Below are 19,007 nucleotides of genomic sequence, written 5' to 3'. Positions count from 1 at the left end.
CCTAAACCAGTGATGGCAAACCTTTTAGAGACTGAGTGCCCAAACTGCAATCCAAAACCCACTTATGCATCCTCGGATGCCGGGTGGGTATGGCCCATTGGGTGGGTGTAGCCCTTTGGGTGGGCGTGGCTGCAGTGGTAATGGCAGACAGGATGGGACTAAAAAATTCAATCAATCAATCAATTCCAACTTTGCAAGATCTTTTTTTTCCCTGCGAGAAGTTGAAATTGACTGATTAATTGAACCTTTTTTTTTGTACATGGCAGCAAAGGCCTAAAGCGAAAAGGTTTTATAAAACCCAGCTGAAGGCTTAGGACTGGGGTGACAGCCCATGTGCCCACAGAGAGGGTTCTGAGTGCCACCTCTGCCACCCGTGCCATAGGTTCGCCACTGTCCTACACTGTAAAAAAACACCATCAAAGAGCTTATCCCAAGTCTTTGGGAAGGACTTGATACATGGGAAAAAATACCAAATCCAGTGTAAACATCTAGCTGATTTTGTGATGAACCGTAATAATAATTACTGCAAATTGTGTCATAAGTACTAAAATCTAGAAGAGGCAATTTTCACAATGAGTTTGATTTTAATGTGGTCAGGACAGATAATATCACACAGGCTTTAGATTTCTGAGGTTTGTAAGTTTTTAGGTTATTAAAAAAAATAACCAATGGCTCATATGTTTTGCTTTCCTTTCAACACTGGAGGAAATTTGTTTTTGATAGATGCTTCTCCTGCCGAATATTTCCAAGATTTCCTGGAATTCCTGACCCCTCCTTTCCCCGAGTCAGACCTTTTACCTGACCTGGCAAAATGTAGCAGGAAATCACTAGAATTTTTCTGTTAAGTGCTGTAACACTAAAACTCAGTTCATAACTACCAATGAGCTACAACCATTAAACTTTTTACTACTGCAGAGATAGGAATTTAACTCAATTATTCTGACCTCAGCACTTTCAGTTAACTTACATGCTGTATTCAAGCATGGGGAATGACTATAATATGAAACTAGTAGAACACAGAGTTGCAGGAAATATTTCAAAGTCATGAAAATCTGAAACTATTACAGAAATTTGTCTTATTTTATTATGACCAATCTACCAAGTTTCCTTTATTGTAGGAATTTACCTATAGTATACCAATTACATGGTGTGGCTATGTATCATCTTTACTACTACTCAACAAAGATTAGGATAAAACAGAGTTTCTGAGGCTATTTGATATGCTCTCTTCGATTTCTTTTAGACTGCCTCTTAGGTCCACAGCCAGATGGTCCAGACAAAGAAGAACCAGAGCCCTCAACTGTTTCAGTTTTCCAGCCCTCACTCTTGACCAGAATTCCCACCTGTACATGTTCCCCAACCCAGGCTGAGGAAGTACATATAACCCTAGAAACAGCTCTGCATGTGACATCGGGACTACAAAGATGAAGGCAAAAGAGTCTTACAGAACAAGACCGTGCCAAACAAGGCTCCCAGAACTGAAAGGGAAGGTCTCATCATAGCAAAAAGAGGCAGGCTAAATAGGTGAATAAGCCACGGACTGCTTTGTTGTAGTGATTCCAACTTTTAACATCAGCCTAGAGACTGTCCTTCTGAAACTTAGTTCATAATCAATGGTCACCAATCCTTAAGTCAAGCAGCTGCTGCTTTTTTCCATCTCCCTTGCTGGTTCACAGATTCACACTGCACATTAGGATTCTTTTACTTGTAATTGTTAAAAATAAAAAATTACCAGAACTTTACTGAAATGATGAAGGAAGATAGTGAGAAATCAATTTCTTTTTTCATTTCAAAGACCTTGATAGCATGATGGCCCAGTTGCATTACAAGGAAACCAGATCACTGAAACTGCCCTTATTCATTTGAATTACCACATTCCAATGTCAGGTTGAGACATATCTAATATGTGCATAAATAAGACTGTGACTAGGAGAATCCATTCAATTTTGGTCCAAGATGTTCTTAAATAAAGACTGCATGCCTTCCCTATGGTCTTATTATTTTCTCTACAGGAACAAGCAGTGTAGAGTACAGGTTCAGCTTCCTCACTGGCAAAGAGCAGTGGCAATAAATAAGGAGATTTGAAGAGAGCAGCAGGTTTCTAAGCCCTATGCATCCAAGCGACAAAGTGGGCTGTCATATACCATCTGCAGATTGACTTTGTGACCAACTAATTCCCGGATGTTATTGATGCCATACTTGATCATGGTGGGTCTGGAAGAGAGCAGAGAAAAGTCTCCCGAAGAATTCGTTGGAAATAATTTAACTATAAGTGCACACCCTTTCAAAATGGCAGACAATTCTGAAACAGTTGCTAACTACCCCCCTCCCCCGTGCAAAAGACAATAATAATAATGCACTGAGTTACAATGGAAACTCAAGGTAAAGGACAAGCAACACAAGGTCAGTTAGAACGGAATTTGCAGTACTGTATGCATCTATCTCCCCCCCCACCCACTGGGGATCTTTCATATCCCTGCAAGGACCCATCCTTTGGACTGCAATCCTATGGACCAAAGCACTGATCCAACCTAGCCTGATCTAAAAAAAAAAACACTATCTGCTGATTATGTCTGAGCAAGCGGGTAAAGTTTTAAACAGTTGGTTACCATCCTTCCTATCCTGGAGATATTTAATTGGTTTAAATGTTAAATTTAATGGTTTCTTAAATAGGATTTTATTTAGACAAATGCTTATATATTGTATCAATATACTGTGTTCTGGTTTTTTTCCCCCAGAAGTACTCTTTAGTTCTCTTAGTGTACAGTTTGTCTTTATTAGCTGAGATTGATTTTTAATAGTTATTCTTGTATTGTTTAAATAAATCTAAATTAAAAATTGCAAATTGAAGCTTCCCACAAATTAGTTTCATCTGCCTATCATCCTAGAAAAGTACAATATGAGTTACGGGAAATACTTCATAGTTTCTTTCACAAATATTAGTAGCCCTTGGCCTTTAGAGACTTCTAGCAGGCCCAGACAGCATAGGGCAGCTTAACTGACTCTCCAAGACACTCACCGTTCCAGAGATAGCCCCCAGGCAATGACAGACACCCCATCAGGCAGGCCCATAGGCAGCAGCATTTCTGGGCGGAAGACTCCTGAATTACCCACTTCCACCCATTTCTTTAATCCTGAAAGAAAATGGAAATGACTTTAGTTAAGCTGACAAAGTGGGAATGGGGGTGCACAAAGCCAAGGATTTCAGGTTACTGGGTAGAGTCAAGCCTGGTTACTGGAATCCATTCAGCACTTTCTGCTGGGATTCAAAACAATGTAGAAATTCAGGTCCCACCCTGACAAAGAGAGGCAGAAAGGAATATGTCAGGTTGGTGACTGAAGGGATAGTCTGAAGTGGTGTAAAACAGGACAAGACAGTCATATCCAGGTCTTTCCCAATTTTCTCCAAGATTAAATCAAGGACAGATTTCTTAAGCTTTGACCAACTCTACATCAGGTTTGGAAAGCAAAATAAAAGTTCAGGTCCAAATTTTCTGATGTACTTGCATTTTGAAATTAGTAAGACAGAGATAGAACACAAGCATCATATGGAAGCTATGCTTCTGAAGCCTAAATTGCTTGCATACTAATTCTAGGAGTGTTCTGTAGTATCTTTGGGTGCTAAAGTATATAACAAACAAAACAATGGCGGAGAAGCAAGGTTCGATTATGTAGTTCCCAGGATTTAGAAGTTCAAGAATCCTTTAAAAAATGAGATTTTACCAAAGTGCAGAGAAACGGAATTTTCCTTCCTTCTTCATGCTCCTATAAGTTCTCCCCCTTCCTCTGAAACAGCCTAAAATGATTATCTTGTGGTTTTTAAGCATTCTTATTTATTTATTAGCTGAACAGCCACACACCAAAGAGAATGGTAGGATATTTATTATATTTTATAAGGGCGGGGGTGGGAAAATGAGGCCTATGTGCTAAAAAAGATAAAATGCCACAATTTCAGCTACCCATTTAATTTGAAAGACTGAAAATGTTGTCACTGTGTTCTGAAAAGTGTTTTGTTTATAGAGGGATATTTCCTTTAATATTAAGGACCTCAAAGAAAGAGGAACTCCAACAAACAGTTGATGACAAAGTATGCTTTCAAGGTGTGTTAACATAGTGGAAAAATGTCCTCACTTATAGTGCGTTTTCTAATTTTTTTGCAACTATATGAGTCATAAGGGAATTATCAATGGCTGAAATGAAAACAGTTGGAATTCTTTCTTAAAACAATCGGCATGCAACTGATGCCTTCTTGGCTGAAGTGGAAGCAAATATTTTCCATAGGTAAGAAAGCAGAAAACAGACTCACTGATATTTCCTCAAAAGTTACTTTCATTATAACCTGTACTTTTCATGATTGATTCTTTACTGCCAAAGGTATTTTGTAAATCAACTAAGTTATTTGATAAGAGTTTAATTTGAAGAGGGAAGAGCACTCAAATTCTGCCATAGACAAAGAAAACTATACTTCAACTACATAATTCCTTTGTATATATCCTTTAAAAAAACAAAAACAAAAAACCTCACCTTGACTTCCGGTGGATCTGCGCGGCGATGGTGGCTACTTTGTAGCCGTCCTCCTGGGTAAGTGTAATGAATCGCTATGAACAGCGGACACCAGCTGTTCAGCGGTTCAAAATCCCCCTCCCGGGCAAAGGGGGGGGGAAGAGGGTTGTCTGAATAGTGGTAGAGCCTCTTATACACCCCCAATATTTTTGGGGGGGGGGGGTGAAAAGAGTGCTCCCACGGAATTCAGACTGTCTCCGCTTCCCAGCTGCTTTTGTCCTTAGGGACAAAACAAGCCGTTGAAACCACCTCCGCGTTTAAAGAGATCTGGTGAGTTTTTTAGAAGCGGACAGAGTTGACTGGAGGATTAGCTTTTACTTTCTTTGATTTTATATGGATTTTTAGTTTAAAGATTTATTTTTACGTTTATATTCCCTCTTTTTACTTTTTGCTGAAAGGGAAAGTAAAATGGTGATCGGCAGACTTTCCGGCGTTTTTTTTTTATTATTTTTTTTATTTTTCCTTTTGGGAAGCTAGAATGGTGATCGGTAGGTTTTTCGGTGTTTTTCTTTCCCTTTCTCTTTTCTTTTCTTTTTAATGATTGGAATGGATGTTTTATTCTTTTTTTTTTTTTTGATGAAAGTGAAAATAAAATGGCGATCGGCTTTTTTGGATTTTAGAAGCATTATTATTTTTGTTTACTTTTAAAGGCAGGCTTCCTGGTGTTTCTCTTTCCCTTTCTTTTTCTTTTTAATGATTTTTTTTTTCTTGCTGAAAGGGAAAATAAGATAGCGATCGGTTTTTTTGGATCTTAGAGGCATTATTATTTTTGTTTAACTTTTCTGTTTTGTTTTTTGTATTTTTTTTAAAAAAAATGGAATGGATTTCTTTTTATTTAATTCCTTTTCTTTCCTTTTTTTTCTCCCTTTTTATTATAATGATCTCCCTTTGAAGGATTTATTGATTTTTTTTTCTGGAGTTAATCTTTCTTTTTCTTTTGTTTAATTTTTGTGGCCCCAAAGTGTTTAGTATTTTTTTTTTTTTGCTATAATGACCTCCTTTTGAAGGATTTTTTGAAAATTTTTTTTTGGATTTAATCTCTCTTTTTCTTTTGTTTAATTTTTGTAATTCTCAAGAAGGAGTAAAGATTTTTTTTTTAAGATGGCTCTAAAGCGTCCAGGGATTCCTACAGCTCCTAAATCAATAGCCTCACCTTCTTCCTTGGCTCAGCCAATAATGGTGAAGGATCTGCAAGATATGATGGGAAATGTTATATCTCAAATTAGGGCAGAAATGAAAGAGATTTTAGAGGAAAATAATAAGATTTTGCGGCAAGATATAGTTTTGGCTTTAAAAGGAGTTGCCTCTGTTTTTGAAAAGCTGAATTCCCGTGTGGAAGAGGTAGCAGAAAAAGTGGAATTGATGGAGGAAAAATTTGAAAGTATGGAAAAAGAAATGGAAAATGAGATTCTTATGCTTCAATATGGACAAATGGAATACGCCTTAAGAATCAGAGGCTTGAGAGAGTCTTTGCAAGGAGATCTGAAAGAGATGGTTGCAAAGGACTTTGCTGTGATTTTGAATAAAGAAAAAGAGGAAATACTTAGTGAAATTGAAAAATTATTTAGAGTTAATTCTGTGGTGGCAGTGCAAAAGAATTTGCCAAGAGATGTGGTAATTTACTTTGGGAAAAGATCCCTGCGCAATGAAATTATACAAGCTTTTTATAAAAAGAGATTTCAAATTGCCTTACAAGACGTTATAATTTTAAAGGAGATCCCATCTAAAATTTTAAGAAGAAGAAAGGAGTTTGCTTTTTTAGCAGATGAACTTAAAAAGAGACGAATCTCGTTCAGATGGGATGTTCCGATTGGAATGGTGGTGAATTACCTGGGGATATGTTATAGACTTAATACTGTTTTTCAAGCAAAAGATTTTTATACTTCGGTCCTGGGGGTATGTTCATCGCCATCTACTAAGTTTAAAGCCTTGGAAGAAAAGAATGTAGAATTATACCCTGAAGAGCCTATACTTATGAAAATTGGGGAACCTCAGCTTGAGGGGCCTCAACAAGTTCAGATAGAGGAGCAGAAGATAACTTGTGCAACATATAACTGTAAAGAGAAGCAGCAACAGAAGAAGGTTAAGGAAGCCTCACATCTATTGGTTTCTAAACCTGCGGGAGAAGCAAGACTTATAAAGATTTGGGAGCAACCCTCAAGGGTAAAATTGCTGTCTGAAGAAATGGAAAACAGGAAATCTCAGTCTGAGGGGCTTCAACAAGCTGAGAGGAAGGGGCGGAGGACAACTTGTGCAACATATAATAGTAAAGAAAAAGACCAATAGAAGAAGGAGTTTAAGGAATCTTCACATGTATTGGCTTCTGAGCCGGCGGGAGAGTCAGGATTTATAATTTCGGAGCAACCTTTAAGGGCAGATCTCAAAGCATTTCTTTCGAGCCTTATGGATAAGAGAGACTGATAAGGATGGAGATCGAATGAAAATTTTATATGGACAATCGAGACTGATAAGGACTGTGTTTTTTGTGGATGGAACTTACTATTGGTAAAGATTTAAATGTTTAATGTGTCTATTGTGGATGGAATTTATTATCGGTAAAGATTTAAATGTGTATAAGGGAATTTTAATGTTTTAATTTTTAAGTAATGTTTAAAGTTGTGTTTTGGAGGGAGTTTATAAAGAATGATGGATAATAATATAAGTATGATATGAAAAGGTTTGGAGTATATTATAATGTGTTCAATGTTTGGGTTTTTTTTAATTATTATTATTATTATTATTCTTAAGATGGAATTTGTTATTGGTAAGATTTTAATGCGTATAAGGGGATTTTAATGTTTTAAGTTTTAAGTAATGTTTAAATTTGTGCTTTGGAGGGAGTATAATTTGTTTAATTAAATGTATTCAGATTTGCCTATGATTTATATTAGATTTTATATTGTAGGTATAGATGTTTAAACAAAGTAATGTTTAAATTTGTGTTTTGGAAGGAGTTTATATAGAATGATGGATAACATTATAAGCATATTAGAAAATGTTTAGAGTATTTAATTTAAGGTATCCAGATTTGTTTAGGATTTATATGTGTTTCAAGTTTTTCTTTTCTTCTTGAAAATTTTAATTAAGCCTGTACTCAACTCTGGGAAGGTTGGGGGAGGGTTTGGGAGGTTTGGGGAAGTGGGGGAGGGTAAGGGAGGGTGGGGGGGTCTGGGGAGGGGATTTGTTTTGTAAAATTTAAAAAATTTTTCAATAAAAAAAAAAAACCTCACCTTGATGGTAGCTGAAAACCTCCATGCTGGGCTCTGTGTAAGGATTGTAAGCAGGCTTGAAGCGCAGTTGTGTGATTCCTGTTACATAAAAAGAAAAAGCTGGTTTCTGAGAACAAAAAAAGTAACAGCTAAAAAGCTTCTCACCTAAACTGCTGCTCTTTACCCTGCATGTTCACTTTTCACCCTCTCTTACCCAATTTGGTGAAGAATTCTTTCAGGACACCCATAAGGTCTCCTAGTGTCAAACAATAATCAGCCACCACACCCTCAATCTGGTGGAATTCTGCCAGATGTGTAGCATCCAATGTCTCATTTCTGAAGACACGATCAATGGAGAAATATTTGATTGGTGTGAACTTCTTCTGCAGTAGAAGCAATTATCATAGCTTGGCATTTTCATTGATTCAAATACCCAGTTTTATGCTTATTAAGTTCTACCAGCTTTAAACCCATAATTATTTTGTAACAAGGGTTTGCAATGCAACTATTCTTCAAAATACAAAAAAACCTCCCTAGTATTTACCTGCTGTGCCAGCTGATAGAGCATCCGGGCACTGACAGCTGTGGTGTGTGTCCGAAGAAGATTCTTCCGAGCCTCTTCCAGTTTCCATTCATATTTGTAACTGAAAGAAAGGAAACAGATTACCATAAAAATGCATAAACTGGAGGAAGCAATTAATGTGAATCAAATGACTTGAGAAATCAGCATAAATGTAATTTCTCTGCAGAACAAGAGAAAATTTTATTTATTTATTTATTTATGAGACTTATATACCGCTTTAAGTGCAAGCACTCTCTAAGCGGTGTACACCAGTAAGCAATGTATATATATATTTACATTGCCCCCAACAATCTGGGTCCTCATTTTACCTACCTCGGAAGGATGGAAGGCTGAGTCAACTTTGAGCCGGTGAGATTTGAACCGCTGACCTGCTGAACACAGTCAGCTAAAGTGGCCTGCAGTACTGCACTCTAACTGCTGCGCCACCTCGGCTCATATAGTTGATCCACTGGGCCCAATGTTTAAAAATTCTGTCATTTCTATTAGACATTTGGACTTTTGTCCCTTACACAGCCCTGGCGTATAGTCTTGGTGGCACGGTAGTTAAACAGCAGTATTGGCGGCAAACTCTGCCCACAGCCTGTAGTTCAATCCTGATGGGGCTCAAGGTTGACTCAGCCTTCCATCCTTCCAAGGGCAGTAAAATAAGAACTCAGACTGCTGGAGACAATATGTAAATAATGCTAGCATTGTATATAAATCTAAATGCTATTGCCATACAATAACACTTTTAATCAATATGAACCAGTTCCAAAAGCTGCTAGGATTTCACTACTGAATTCATTTGTCAGCATCAAGTTTCCCATCTTTGCCTCCTCTAATGTCACAGGATTCACAACAAAATATTTCCCTTCATATTCTAGAATCAGTAACAAGAAAAAAGTCTTTCCATACCAGCTGTTGCCCTGAACTCCACAAAAATTATTTTCTACTGTATAGTTTGCGCAATATCAGGACAAATCATGCTAATAAACTCACCCTTGAGAACCGTACCCTCCTTGTGAATGCACCCTCTTTACCTTCTTCAAATAATCCATGGGAAAATCAATTGCTTCAGCAGGATCTGAAAGAAATTAAACTTGTAGAAAAGTATCCAGACGTGTGAAGGTTCCATATGCATGCAAAAAGAGCTGCCTTGATCGCTGTCCAGACTCAGGGCAAGAACATAAAAACCTATTGCAAAGTGAAGCTGATTATATTTCCTACAGAAAAATGTATGCCACATCCCAGAATATTTACAAAAAGCATCTTAAAAATAATTTCTATAAAGACCCTAACCTTTTGGACCAAAGGATACATCTGCAATTATGTAGTAATGTGCATTACAATTTCTCAAAATGGTAGTCATACAGAACATGCCCATTCACAAAATGATAAAAACTTTTGGTATGTATGGACTTTTGGTATAGTCCAAGGAAACAGTAATTCTATGGAAGGGAAGGGACAAAGAGAAATTGGGATGGATATTTATCTTGACTTCTGACCTGCAGTGTTAACAGCAGACCACATTGTAGGATTGCCATTAGCTCCTTTCTTATACAACTGCATATCATTTTTACTCCTTAATGTTGGTAGGTTCCTCACATGGAACTGTTTGGTTCATATCCATAGCATGCAGACAACATCCTAAATCCTCCGATGTTTATTGCTTATTTTGTAAAAACACACTTAGAACAATTTAAAATGGTAGCTATACATTTTAGATGGGAACCAAGTGGCTCCTATATGCATGTGCTTGATTAGATCTCTATAGGAACTGCATAGGAGTCTGCAGCTCCAAAATCAGCCTTAAAAGGAGACCAAACTTATATTCTTCGCCCTGGTATGACAAAAGATAAAAGTTGTTATATTTTAGACAAACAATGAAACCAACCCTTCATAAAGAAAGTGTCATGCTGATCTCGGGCTGGATGCTGCTGTGGTTGAAAGAGGGCATCAAAGTTCCAGAAGGAGCTCTCAATGAAATTATTGGTGGGCATTTCGGTGAAACTGAAGAAGGAAACAAGGTTTCAATTAAATATTAAGGGAACAGGTCCCATGACTAGCTTATACTCTGACATTAGCACAAGGAAAAACATCACAGCATAACCAGAACAGCCAGCAGAAGAGACTTGCTCTAGCCAAAGTATTCTGCTACTTCTCAAAGGAAATTATTTACACCCAATTAACAAAAATAAATTACTTGGATTTCCCTAGCAACCATTATTTTGTATAAAATGTTAGTGAATCTCAAAGATGGGTATTTTTGAGTTGACACTTCTTAAATTCTTCCAGCCAGCTGAGTAGGCATTTTAAAGGCTACCTACAGCTATATTTCTTCTGCCCATATATTATTAAGTACATACCCCATTTCAAGGAAGATCTGCCGAAACTGAGTGCGGACCTTCAGCAATGGATGAAGATGGCCGCTTTCAGGCATAATGCCCAATGCTTCAAAATTGTAAGACTTGAATTTCAAATCTCTCCAAGAACCACTGCAAGGATGGGGAAAGCAGGAAGAACACAAAAAAGATAATCCATTTAGCAATAGGCTGTGATTTCGTTGAGAACAGTTTCCATTTCAATAATACATCTTCGTTTTTTAAAAAATTACCATACTCATTTTTTAAACTTCACATAAAGGCAACACAAACACAATTGAAAACAGGAAGGTTAAGAATTTTGCCAGGAAGGGTCTGAAGCTATGAATCCATTTTAGCATCCTGTCAGCTATAAGTCTATAATAGATGAAACTTGGTTCTATAGTGAAGCCAAGAATTCTGTAACCAAGATCCACACGCAGAAATCAAAAGCAAATTCCAGACAGAAATGGCAATTTGTAGGCCCAGATCCAAGCTTAACCAAAACCATACTGTAAGAGAATCAGAGTTTCTTACTTTGCGATCATCTCTGGTGTAAGATCTGTTTCTTGTTTAGCAATCGTTGTACTAAAAGCACTTCCTTTTTTAACCCAATATGTCTTTATGGTCCTAAAATGAAATACAAGTTTTGACATGTCATCTCTTGGGAAGAGGGCAGAATCATTCAAAGTTCTATTTCAAAGAGTATTCTATGAGAGTTTGCAAACTAGAGCAATTCCTTAAATTAATAAATCACATACACAGACACCCACACATTTTGAATGTATTCATACAATTCTATACTGAGCATGAAAGCAAATTGCCTTAAAAATTAATCAAATCAGGACAGAACATATGTAAAATAAAACAAATTGTTGGTGAAAACTCCAGAAAGAATTAATTATCAACACAAAGAGTAGAATTAATGAGAAAGACAGATCCATTCATCCATCTTCAAATCCCCATAGCCAAAGATTTATTCAACCAGTCTCTCTGGGCCATGGTTCCTTGTTGGCAAAAATAAGAATGTAAATAAAGTATTTAACTGCAGAGTGACTATCTCTTTTCTTGAATGCTTTGCAACATTGTCCAAAACCTGAAAAAGTATACCCTAGGAAATATAACCCAAGAAACCTGTATGAAGAGCTTACACAACAAAAGATATATTGAGCGTAAGATCTGATAGGATTATAATCTACCCTTAAGCCATATTGAAATGTTTATTTCATGATGAATATACATAGTATATCAAGCTACAAAAATTCTGTTGTGAAAATTTTCTATCAAATATTGTTGAAGAAGCAACAAACATGGGTACCAATGGAGCAAGCAACCAATTTGAAAGCAGGTGGTTGAAGCAGAGATAATTAAATGGCTAGAACCAGCTTACCTGAACAATATAAGCCCATCTTTGGAGATATTTGTTTGAGTGCCTGTTTCCCCCCACTCAATACGGAAAAATATTTTTCAGTGACGGTGCAAGGAAAAAGTCCTCTTTAATCACTACTCTATAGTTCTTTTAGCTTGGAGCTTTTAAAACAATCCATATTTTTCAAACACATTTTAATGTCTTTGATTGTGTACAAAAATCATTGTTGCTTAATGTGTTACTTGTATCATAATGTAAAAACAATTAACCTGTTTTATCTATTTAGGGTTTTTTTTGTTTTACAATCTAATTTAGTTAATCAACATTTCTGCCCAATAACCAAAGTTAGGGTTTAAAATAAGCATCAGAGTATGATATATACAATGCATCATGTCCTTCTTCAAGTCCTACTATACTAAATGTAGCAGGACTAATTATTCTATACTTACTATATAAACAAACAACAATACAAACATAACATAATAAAATAAACAGTACAAAAAGATAAAACAAATCCCATTACATTACCTGTGCTGATAAAAGAGGAGAACTTTCAATCCTATGAAGTTGTAAAATGCAACCAGGAGTTAATTTGTTGGGATTAACTTCATTACAGAAATTAATCTCAACTCATCTCTGATCCTTCTACAATAGATATTAGAGCTGAAACTCACACTTCTGCTAGGAGTTTTCGTTTTTTCAGTTCATTTTTATCTTTCTCCTCTAAACAGTTTGCCTCTCCCTTCTGAACTTGGAGCAGCTTCTCCCTTACGGTGTCCTGAACAGATTCCACCTTGGAGAGAAAGGAAACTCATCATGGATAGAAGCCCGAAGTTCTCACTCTCATTCTGTTTTTCTTGGATGCAAAAGTATTAAGGCAATCCTGAATTTACTTAGTTGCTTCTTAAATATGTACTGCCTTTGTTCAACTGTGGAGGGTGAGGGAGCAAAAATATAACATGCTGCAGAAACAGGGACCCCACACAGATAGGAATTTTGATTACTCACTGCCTGGAATATCCGAGGGCCATTTTCTGAGCTCTTATCTAGCCGGATCCATTTGTTGGACATTGCTTTGCTGAACCCCACCTTTCCACTTGGCAGCTTCTACGGTAAAACAAGGAAAACATTACCCCATCAGATCAGAAGTCATACAATCAAATCAGCGAAAAAAGAAGTTACTTAAATTTAGATCCATGCTAAATACAGATCCATAGCAAATAACATCAAACAAATACTTTCTCAGTAGCAATTTAATAAAATAAATATAGAGAGACAAGATTTTTTTTTTACCATGAGTTCACTTTGAAGCAGACCCTCAGAGGGGATGCTATGAAATACTCGGACCTCATGGCTCCCTTCGTGAATAATTTCTTGGCCCTCAGGTGTCAACTCCCACTTTTTAGATGTACGTTGCTCAGCCTCGATCACCTAAAACGAACATCAAAAACATCTTCCTTGGCAAAAAAGTAGGGAAAAAGCCAAGAGTGCTGCGTTTGATAAAAGAATCATGTGGTTCTTAGGAAGTTTTAAACTACTTCAGAACTTCTGCTGACCTGCAGTGCCTATTTGGACTGTGGGTAAGGAAAAATAACATTTATACCTAAAGTTTCACAAAACCAAATGGCTAAAATCTATATAACAAAGCACATCCATGAACTTAGAAGATTCTAGCTTAGTTTTACCCCTTTTCTATCATTTGTAAGAAATTCTTCACGTTTTGCCATATAAAATGCCCACCTGTAAATTGAAGTCCTCTCAGGGAGAATTTGGCAACAGTTACATATAAGAATATTTAAGGACAGTCTGAATGCACATATATCAGTGCCAAATTCAATTATTAAGTTTTCTTATTAGCCTATTTTAGAATAATCTTACACTGTAATTACCTTTTCTGAGATAATTACTCTACAATCACAATAAGATCAGTATTAATCTAATGTAATTGGGGAACTGAAAATACCTATGATGAGGTTATGACTATCAAATCTAGGTTGCAAATGAGCATTATATTGAAGGAAAAAGTCATTCATTCATTATAACTTTGCAGTTATCTTGTGTCATCTGGTTGTTTGCAGCTCAGATTTAGTAGTTAAGGTACACGTACAGTCGTAATCCTTGACTTATGACTATAACTGAGCCCAAAATTTCTGTTGCTAAATGAGACAGATGTTAAGTGAATTTTGCCCCATTTTACGATCTTTCTTGCCACAGCTGTTAAGTGAATCATTGCAGTTGTTAATTTAATAACATGGTTGTTAAGTGAATCTGGCTTCCCCATTGTCTTTGCTTATCAAAAGATCACAAAAGGGGATCACATGACTGTGGGACACTGCAAATGTCATAAATATGACTCAGTTGCCAAGCATCTGAATTTTGATCATGTGACCATGGGGATGCTGTAATGGTTCTAAATGTGAAAAACAGTCATGTCACTTTTTTCTGTGCCATTGAAACTTTGAATGGTCACTAAATGAACTGCTGTAAGTTGAGGACTACCTGTACTATATTTCTTTTTCCCTTGAAGCTCACAAGAAAAATTAACAAGGAAAAGGTGAGCAAAATATTGGTCTTACATTAGAATCTAATGAAATTATAGCAATCTATTTAGCATTGCATATATAACCATACATGAAGAGGGGACTGACATATTCTCCAAAGCACCAGAAGGCAGGACAAGAAGTAATGGCTAGAAGCTTGCTAAAGAGAGATCCAACTTGGAAGTAAGGAGACATTTTCTGACAGAGAGAACAATTAATCAGTTTGCCTCCTGGAGTTGTGGGTGCTCCATCACTGGAGGTTTTCAAAAACAGACTGGACAACCATTTGACTAGGATGGCAGAAGGTCAACTAGAAGACATCTGAGGTCCCTTCCAGCCCTATGATTTCATGTTCTATATCTACCAAAGACTCTTCTTTTACTGACTTTCTCTCCCATGATGATATAATACTGCTCCAGGAAACATGGACTATTGATGACCTTTTATTAAATGTATTCCATTCATTTTTAACTAGGACCAAGAGCAAAGCAAAGCATAAGGCAGCCCTAAGGGTCCTAATTTCCCCTACTCTACGTGCCATATCAAAGTTCCTCCCTTTGCTCAAGACATGTGCTATAGCTTTATTAATTCAATTCAATCAATAAAATGCCATAAAAGCTCTTGTTACCATTTATCAGATTTATTTATCCAATGCCACACCAACAGCTGCACAGAACCTTTTTCAGTAGCAAAGATACTATAAACAACTGCTGGCATGCCAAAAAAAAAAAGGAAGTCACAAAAAACACAATTCATTCAGACAGTCAAATCCAATGACTCAGCCTCTTTCGGGCACATTACATTAAGCTTCCAAAGAAATGGCCCAGCCATGATGGACTGTCACACCTCCTCAGAGTTTTGGAAGGCATAATTTCAAGAACTCTATATGGACACCTCTCTTGGAAGTGGATGCCCTAGCAAAATTATAGAAAATCTACCAATGTGAGCACCAGTGACAATGACAGAGATTAAGAATCTTTGGTGCCCAACTAAGACTAGAGAAGGCACCAAAAGACTTAATTCCTCCTGAAGTGATTAAAACAAATTTGGGCTTCTGGGCTCCCACTCAGGCATGCTTTTTACCTGCATTGATATCAATGGCTGAATACCCAAGAACTGGGGGCTTGTGATCATTTCCCATTGTTCCTATATATAAAAATGATAAAAAGGATGAACTTGCAACCAATCAGCCTCCTCAACATAATTAGCAAACGTTATGCAAGATGCCTACAAGGAAACTCCAGAATTGGTTGGAATAAGAAAACATACTTGTAAAAGAGCAAGCCCAATTTAGGGAAGGGCAATCCACCACTGACTAGTGCTTAGTGTGCCAATATCTCATTGAAAAATACTCCTCCTGCATCATTGCCTCCCTTCAGCTTCATAGACTTCAAAGCAGCTTCTGACTCCATATCATGAACCAAACTATTGGAAAACCTGGAGAACTTTTTAATTGACTGACATTTATTTTATCTAATACATATGTTTCATGAAGAGCTGTCATTCAAAATAAGCTATATTTATTTAGCAATACTCTCAAAAATATCTACTGCCCTTAAAATAACAGAGTACACTAGCACAGTATTGCAAGGCAAACTACTTAGAGCAGTGATGGCGAACCTTTTAGAGACCGAGTGCCCAAAAACTGGCCCCGCCCCCACTCCACCCTGTGCCCGCCCCTGCTCTGCCCCCCCCACCCCGCCTGCCCACAGGACCACTCACTGCCTCCAGGGCCCATCGCAGATCACCCAGGCAGCCCAGCAGTGCTATGGCGGCCACACCCTCTGCCCGTGCCCTGCAGCATCAATTGCATGATGGGGTGTGAGGGCAGAGTCTTGTCTACGCTGCCTGGCTGCCATGTCCTTGGCTGCGCTGCTCCATGTGGGCCACGCTCGAGGGCAAGTCTCTTCAGGGGGGCTGCCGGAGAGGAGGGGGTCACGGGGGAGGCAAGGCTGGGGCAACGGCACATGTGCCCACAGAGAGGGCTCCGAGTGCCGCCTCTGGAACCCATGCGATAGGTTCGCCACCACTGACTTAGAGGTAAACTGTAAGGACCCACCTCAATCAGTTCTCCCAAGAAAGCAGAACTCTTGAAACAGCATCATTTCAAAAGAAACTTTTATTGGGAAGTGTTGACAGCAGGAATAGAAGGCAGGGTCTGAGGATTTCCTGTGCAGGAACCAAGTAGTTAAAAGTGTCCATAGTAACCCCACCCTAACTGTCCATCCGGACAGTTCAAACAGGCCACTCCGCAGGTGTGAAAAGCCATGGAAACAAAGTGATAAGGCGCTGCTTCCAAGGCTGTTAGGTATCTGTGCTGTTTCTTCCCCACTTGGAGGTAAGGCAGATGTCCGGAGGTACATTCCATTCTCACCCCGTTAGAGGCCCATCAAAGATAGAGCAAGAGACAGAGCAAAGGAAATATACATCGGCACCTCAAGCTTCCCCTTGCCCCCTAGGAAAATGGCAGAACCTGAAAAGAATAAGAAATCCCATGCACACAAAACATAGGGTTCTGACATAAAGTATCAAAAACCCCAAATCATGGCATTTGCCAAAAGATCCAAAAATCACAGAATTAAGCAATCCCGTTTCAAATAGCTGGGAATAGTCCTAAATTGTGTTAGTAGTAGGAAGTCTCATAAGGACTACATTGCTAAAGAAGCACAAAGGAGTTCATCTGCCATCCTTAAACTACTCAAGATAAGAGGTAGCTACTATATTCCTGCAGCCCTTAAATTATTTGAAGCCAAGCCAACAGCATAATTTCTTTATGGTACCCAGCTAGGCCCCTATTCCAATTTTGCAGCATCAGAAACTGTTCCCTCCAAATTCTTAAAATAAGATAACCTCGTCATTTTTTACTGTGGGCACGACACACATCAAAAATGAAATTTAGTTGCCCACTCTCAAAGTGAACACATGCATGACACACACCTAAACATACTATATACAACATATACATACTAGATTGGCCCTTTAAGCACCAAAATGTGTTTCTAATGCATCCTGAGACTAGAGATAGGCCTCATGAAAATAGAGTGAGCATGACCATGCTTAACTACAGGCAGTCTTCAACTTACGACCGCAATTGATCCCAAAATTTCAGTTGCTGAGTTCTGCCCCATTTTATGAACTTTGTTATAAAATGACATGACATTTGTTAAGTGAATCATGACAGCTGTTAAGATAGGAACACGGTTCCCCAGTGATTCGCTTGTCAGAAGGTCACAAAAGAGGATCATTCCCTTTGGGGGCTTTCTGATGGTTCTTTTCTTACAACTCTGAATAGCCTTGGACAGCAGAGCCTCATGGATGTAATCTATGAACAATGGTATTGGTCGGCATAGCCTTAGTCGGCATAGCCCATTAGCTGACAATGGGAAGTCCCGCCCCTTTCTGCCGCAAGAGATTGGGCGCCGCATCTACTCTGCGTGGCGCCACTCAGGGGCGTGGTCCGGCGCAGGTCTGCCTTCTTGCCGACTTACCTCTCCTAGCGCCTGAAGACTCTTCACGGCCCCGACCAAGACTTGGTGTTCCAGGCCAAGCGCTGTTGCTGCTTCCAGGCTGCAGAGTCCGGCTTCTCCGTCAGCTGCCACCTGCTCCAGCCTCTGTAAGAGTAACTCTGCCGGTGAACCAGGGGCTGTCGCGGCTGCCGCCATGGTGGGAGACATCTTTCCGACAAACTCTAATAAGACCTTCCGGTGGTGACCGGAAGCGGAAGTAATGACTAGCGCACAATTTTTAAAAACGGCTGCATAGTCTCTCTTTAAAGCATTACCGGCTTTTTTCCGCGAAAATCAGCGGGCTAGAAGCTCAGTCGCTATGAGATGACTCGCCTACTATATGCTCAGAGCGGGAAGTATTTCAGGAGTTAATGCTTCAAAAGTTGTTTCCGTTTTTTATTTAACATGGTTGGGCGCTCACTAAGCAAGCTAAATATCAATATTTAGAAGCTAAATGTACACAATCTCAGGTAAAGCATACAGGACAATATTTCGTTAGTGTGTATTAAAATGTGTTTCGTACAAAAACAGCCACGCAAAACATCCTTGCACACGTGAAAGACATAATTTTCCTTTATTGAGCGTCTGTTTTCTTCAAAAACTCTCGTTGCATTTCCTGGTATGGCTTATACCACCTCTGAAGGTAATATGTTCCACTGGTTAATTGTTCTCACTTGTTAGGAAATTTCTCCTTAGTTCTAGGTTGCTTCTATCCTTGATTAATTTCCATCCATTGTTTCTTGTCTTGCCCAGCAAAGCCTCAGAAGGCAAGGCAAGAAACAATGGATGGAAATTAATTAAGGACAGAAACAACCTTGAACTAAGGAGAAATTTCCTAACAGAACAATTAACCAGAAGTTTTGGGTGCTGCATTACTGGGGTACTGTGGAGTATTGAA

At 38.4% G+C, this 19,007-nt stretch overlaps 1 protein-coding gene across 2 annotated transcripts; it reads right to left on the bottom strand.

Moving 5' to 3' along the window:
* Nucleotides 1-564: 564 nt before the first annotated feature.
* Nucleotides 565-18,604, bottom strand: FARSA (phenylalanyl-tRNA synthetase subunit alpha). Of its 2 annotated transcripts, none has more exons than XM_039349551.1 (13): nucleotides 18,092-18,604; nucleotides 13,357-13,494; nucleotides 13,072-13,170; nucleotides 12,738-12,856; nucleotides 11,232-11,324; nucleotides 10,701-10,829; nucleotides 10,229-10,344; nucleotides 9,334-9,418; nucleotides 8,317-8,416; nucleotides 7,987-8,152; nucleotides 7,794-7,871; nucleotides 3,020-3,134; nucleotides 565-2,214 (listed from the first exon to the last, which is right to left on the bottom strand). In XM_039349551.1, the coding sequence occupies exons 1-13, from the start codon at nucleotides 18,275-18,277 to the stop codon at nucleotides 2,109-2,111; spliced, it is 1,530 nt and encodes a 509-aa protein (XP_039205485.1). In that variant the 5' UTR covers nucleotides 18,278-18,604; the 3' UTR covers nucleotides 565-2,108. The 2 variants fall into 2 exon arrangements, with proteins under 2 accessions (XP_039205485.1, XP_039205484.1); XM_039349550.1 differs by having other exon boundaries at nucleotides 7,987-8,155; nucleotides 18,092-18,599.
* Nucleotides 18,605-19,007: the final 403 nt, after the last annotated feature.

This window comes from Crotalus tigris, unplaced genomic scaffold (genome assembly GCF_016545835.1).
Source record: "Crotalus tigris isolate CLP2741 ecotype Arizona unplaced genomic scaffold, ASM1654583v1 scf7180000018298.210817, whole genome shotgun sequence".
Classification (NCBI taxonomy): domain Eukaryota; kingdom Metazoa; phylum Chordata; class Lepidosauria; order Squamata; family Viperidae; genus Crotalus; species Crotalus tigris.
Note: the sequence above shows the minus strand (reverse complement) of the source record. Positions and strands in the feature narration are given on the sequence as shown.

Bases quoted from the DNA above. Each gene is read 5' to 3' on its own strand.
- FARSA (XM_039349550.1), bottom strand. From the start codon at position 18,277: ATGTCTCCCACCATGGCGGCAGCCGCGACAGCCCCTGGTTCACCGGCA. The intron at 11,325-12,737 runs GTGAGTTTCAGC...ATTTCATTTTAG, and splicing joins CGAAAACTCCTAGCAGAAGT to GACCATAAAGACATATTGGG. The intron at 10,345-10,700 runs GTATGTACTTAA...TTCCTTCTTCAG, and splicing joins CAGATCTTCCTTGAAATGGG to TTTCACCGAAATGCCCACCA.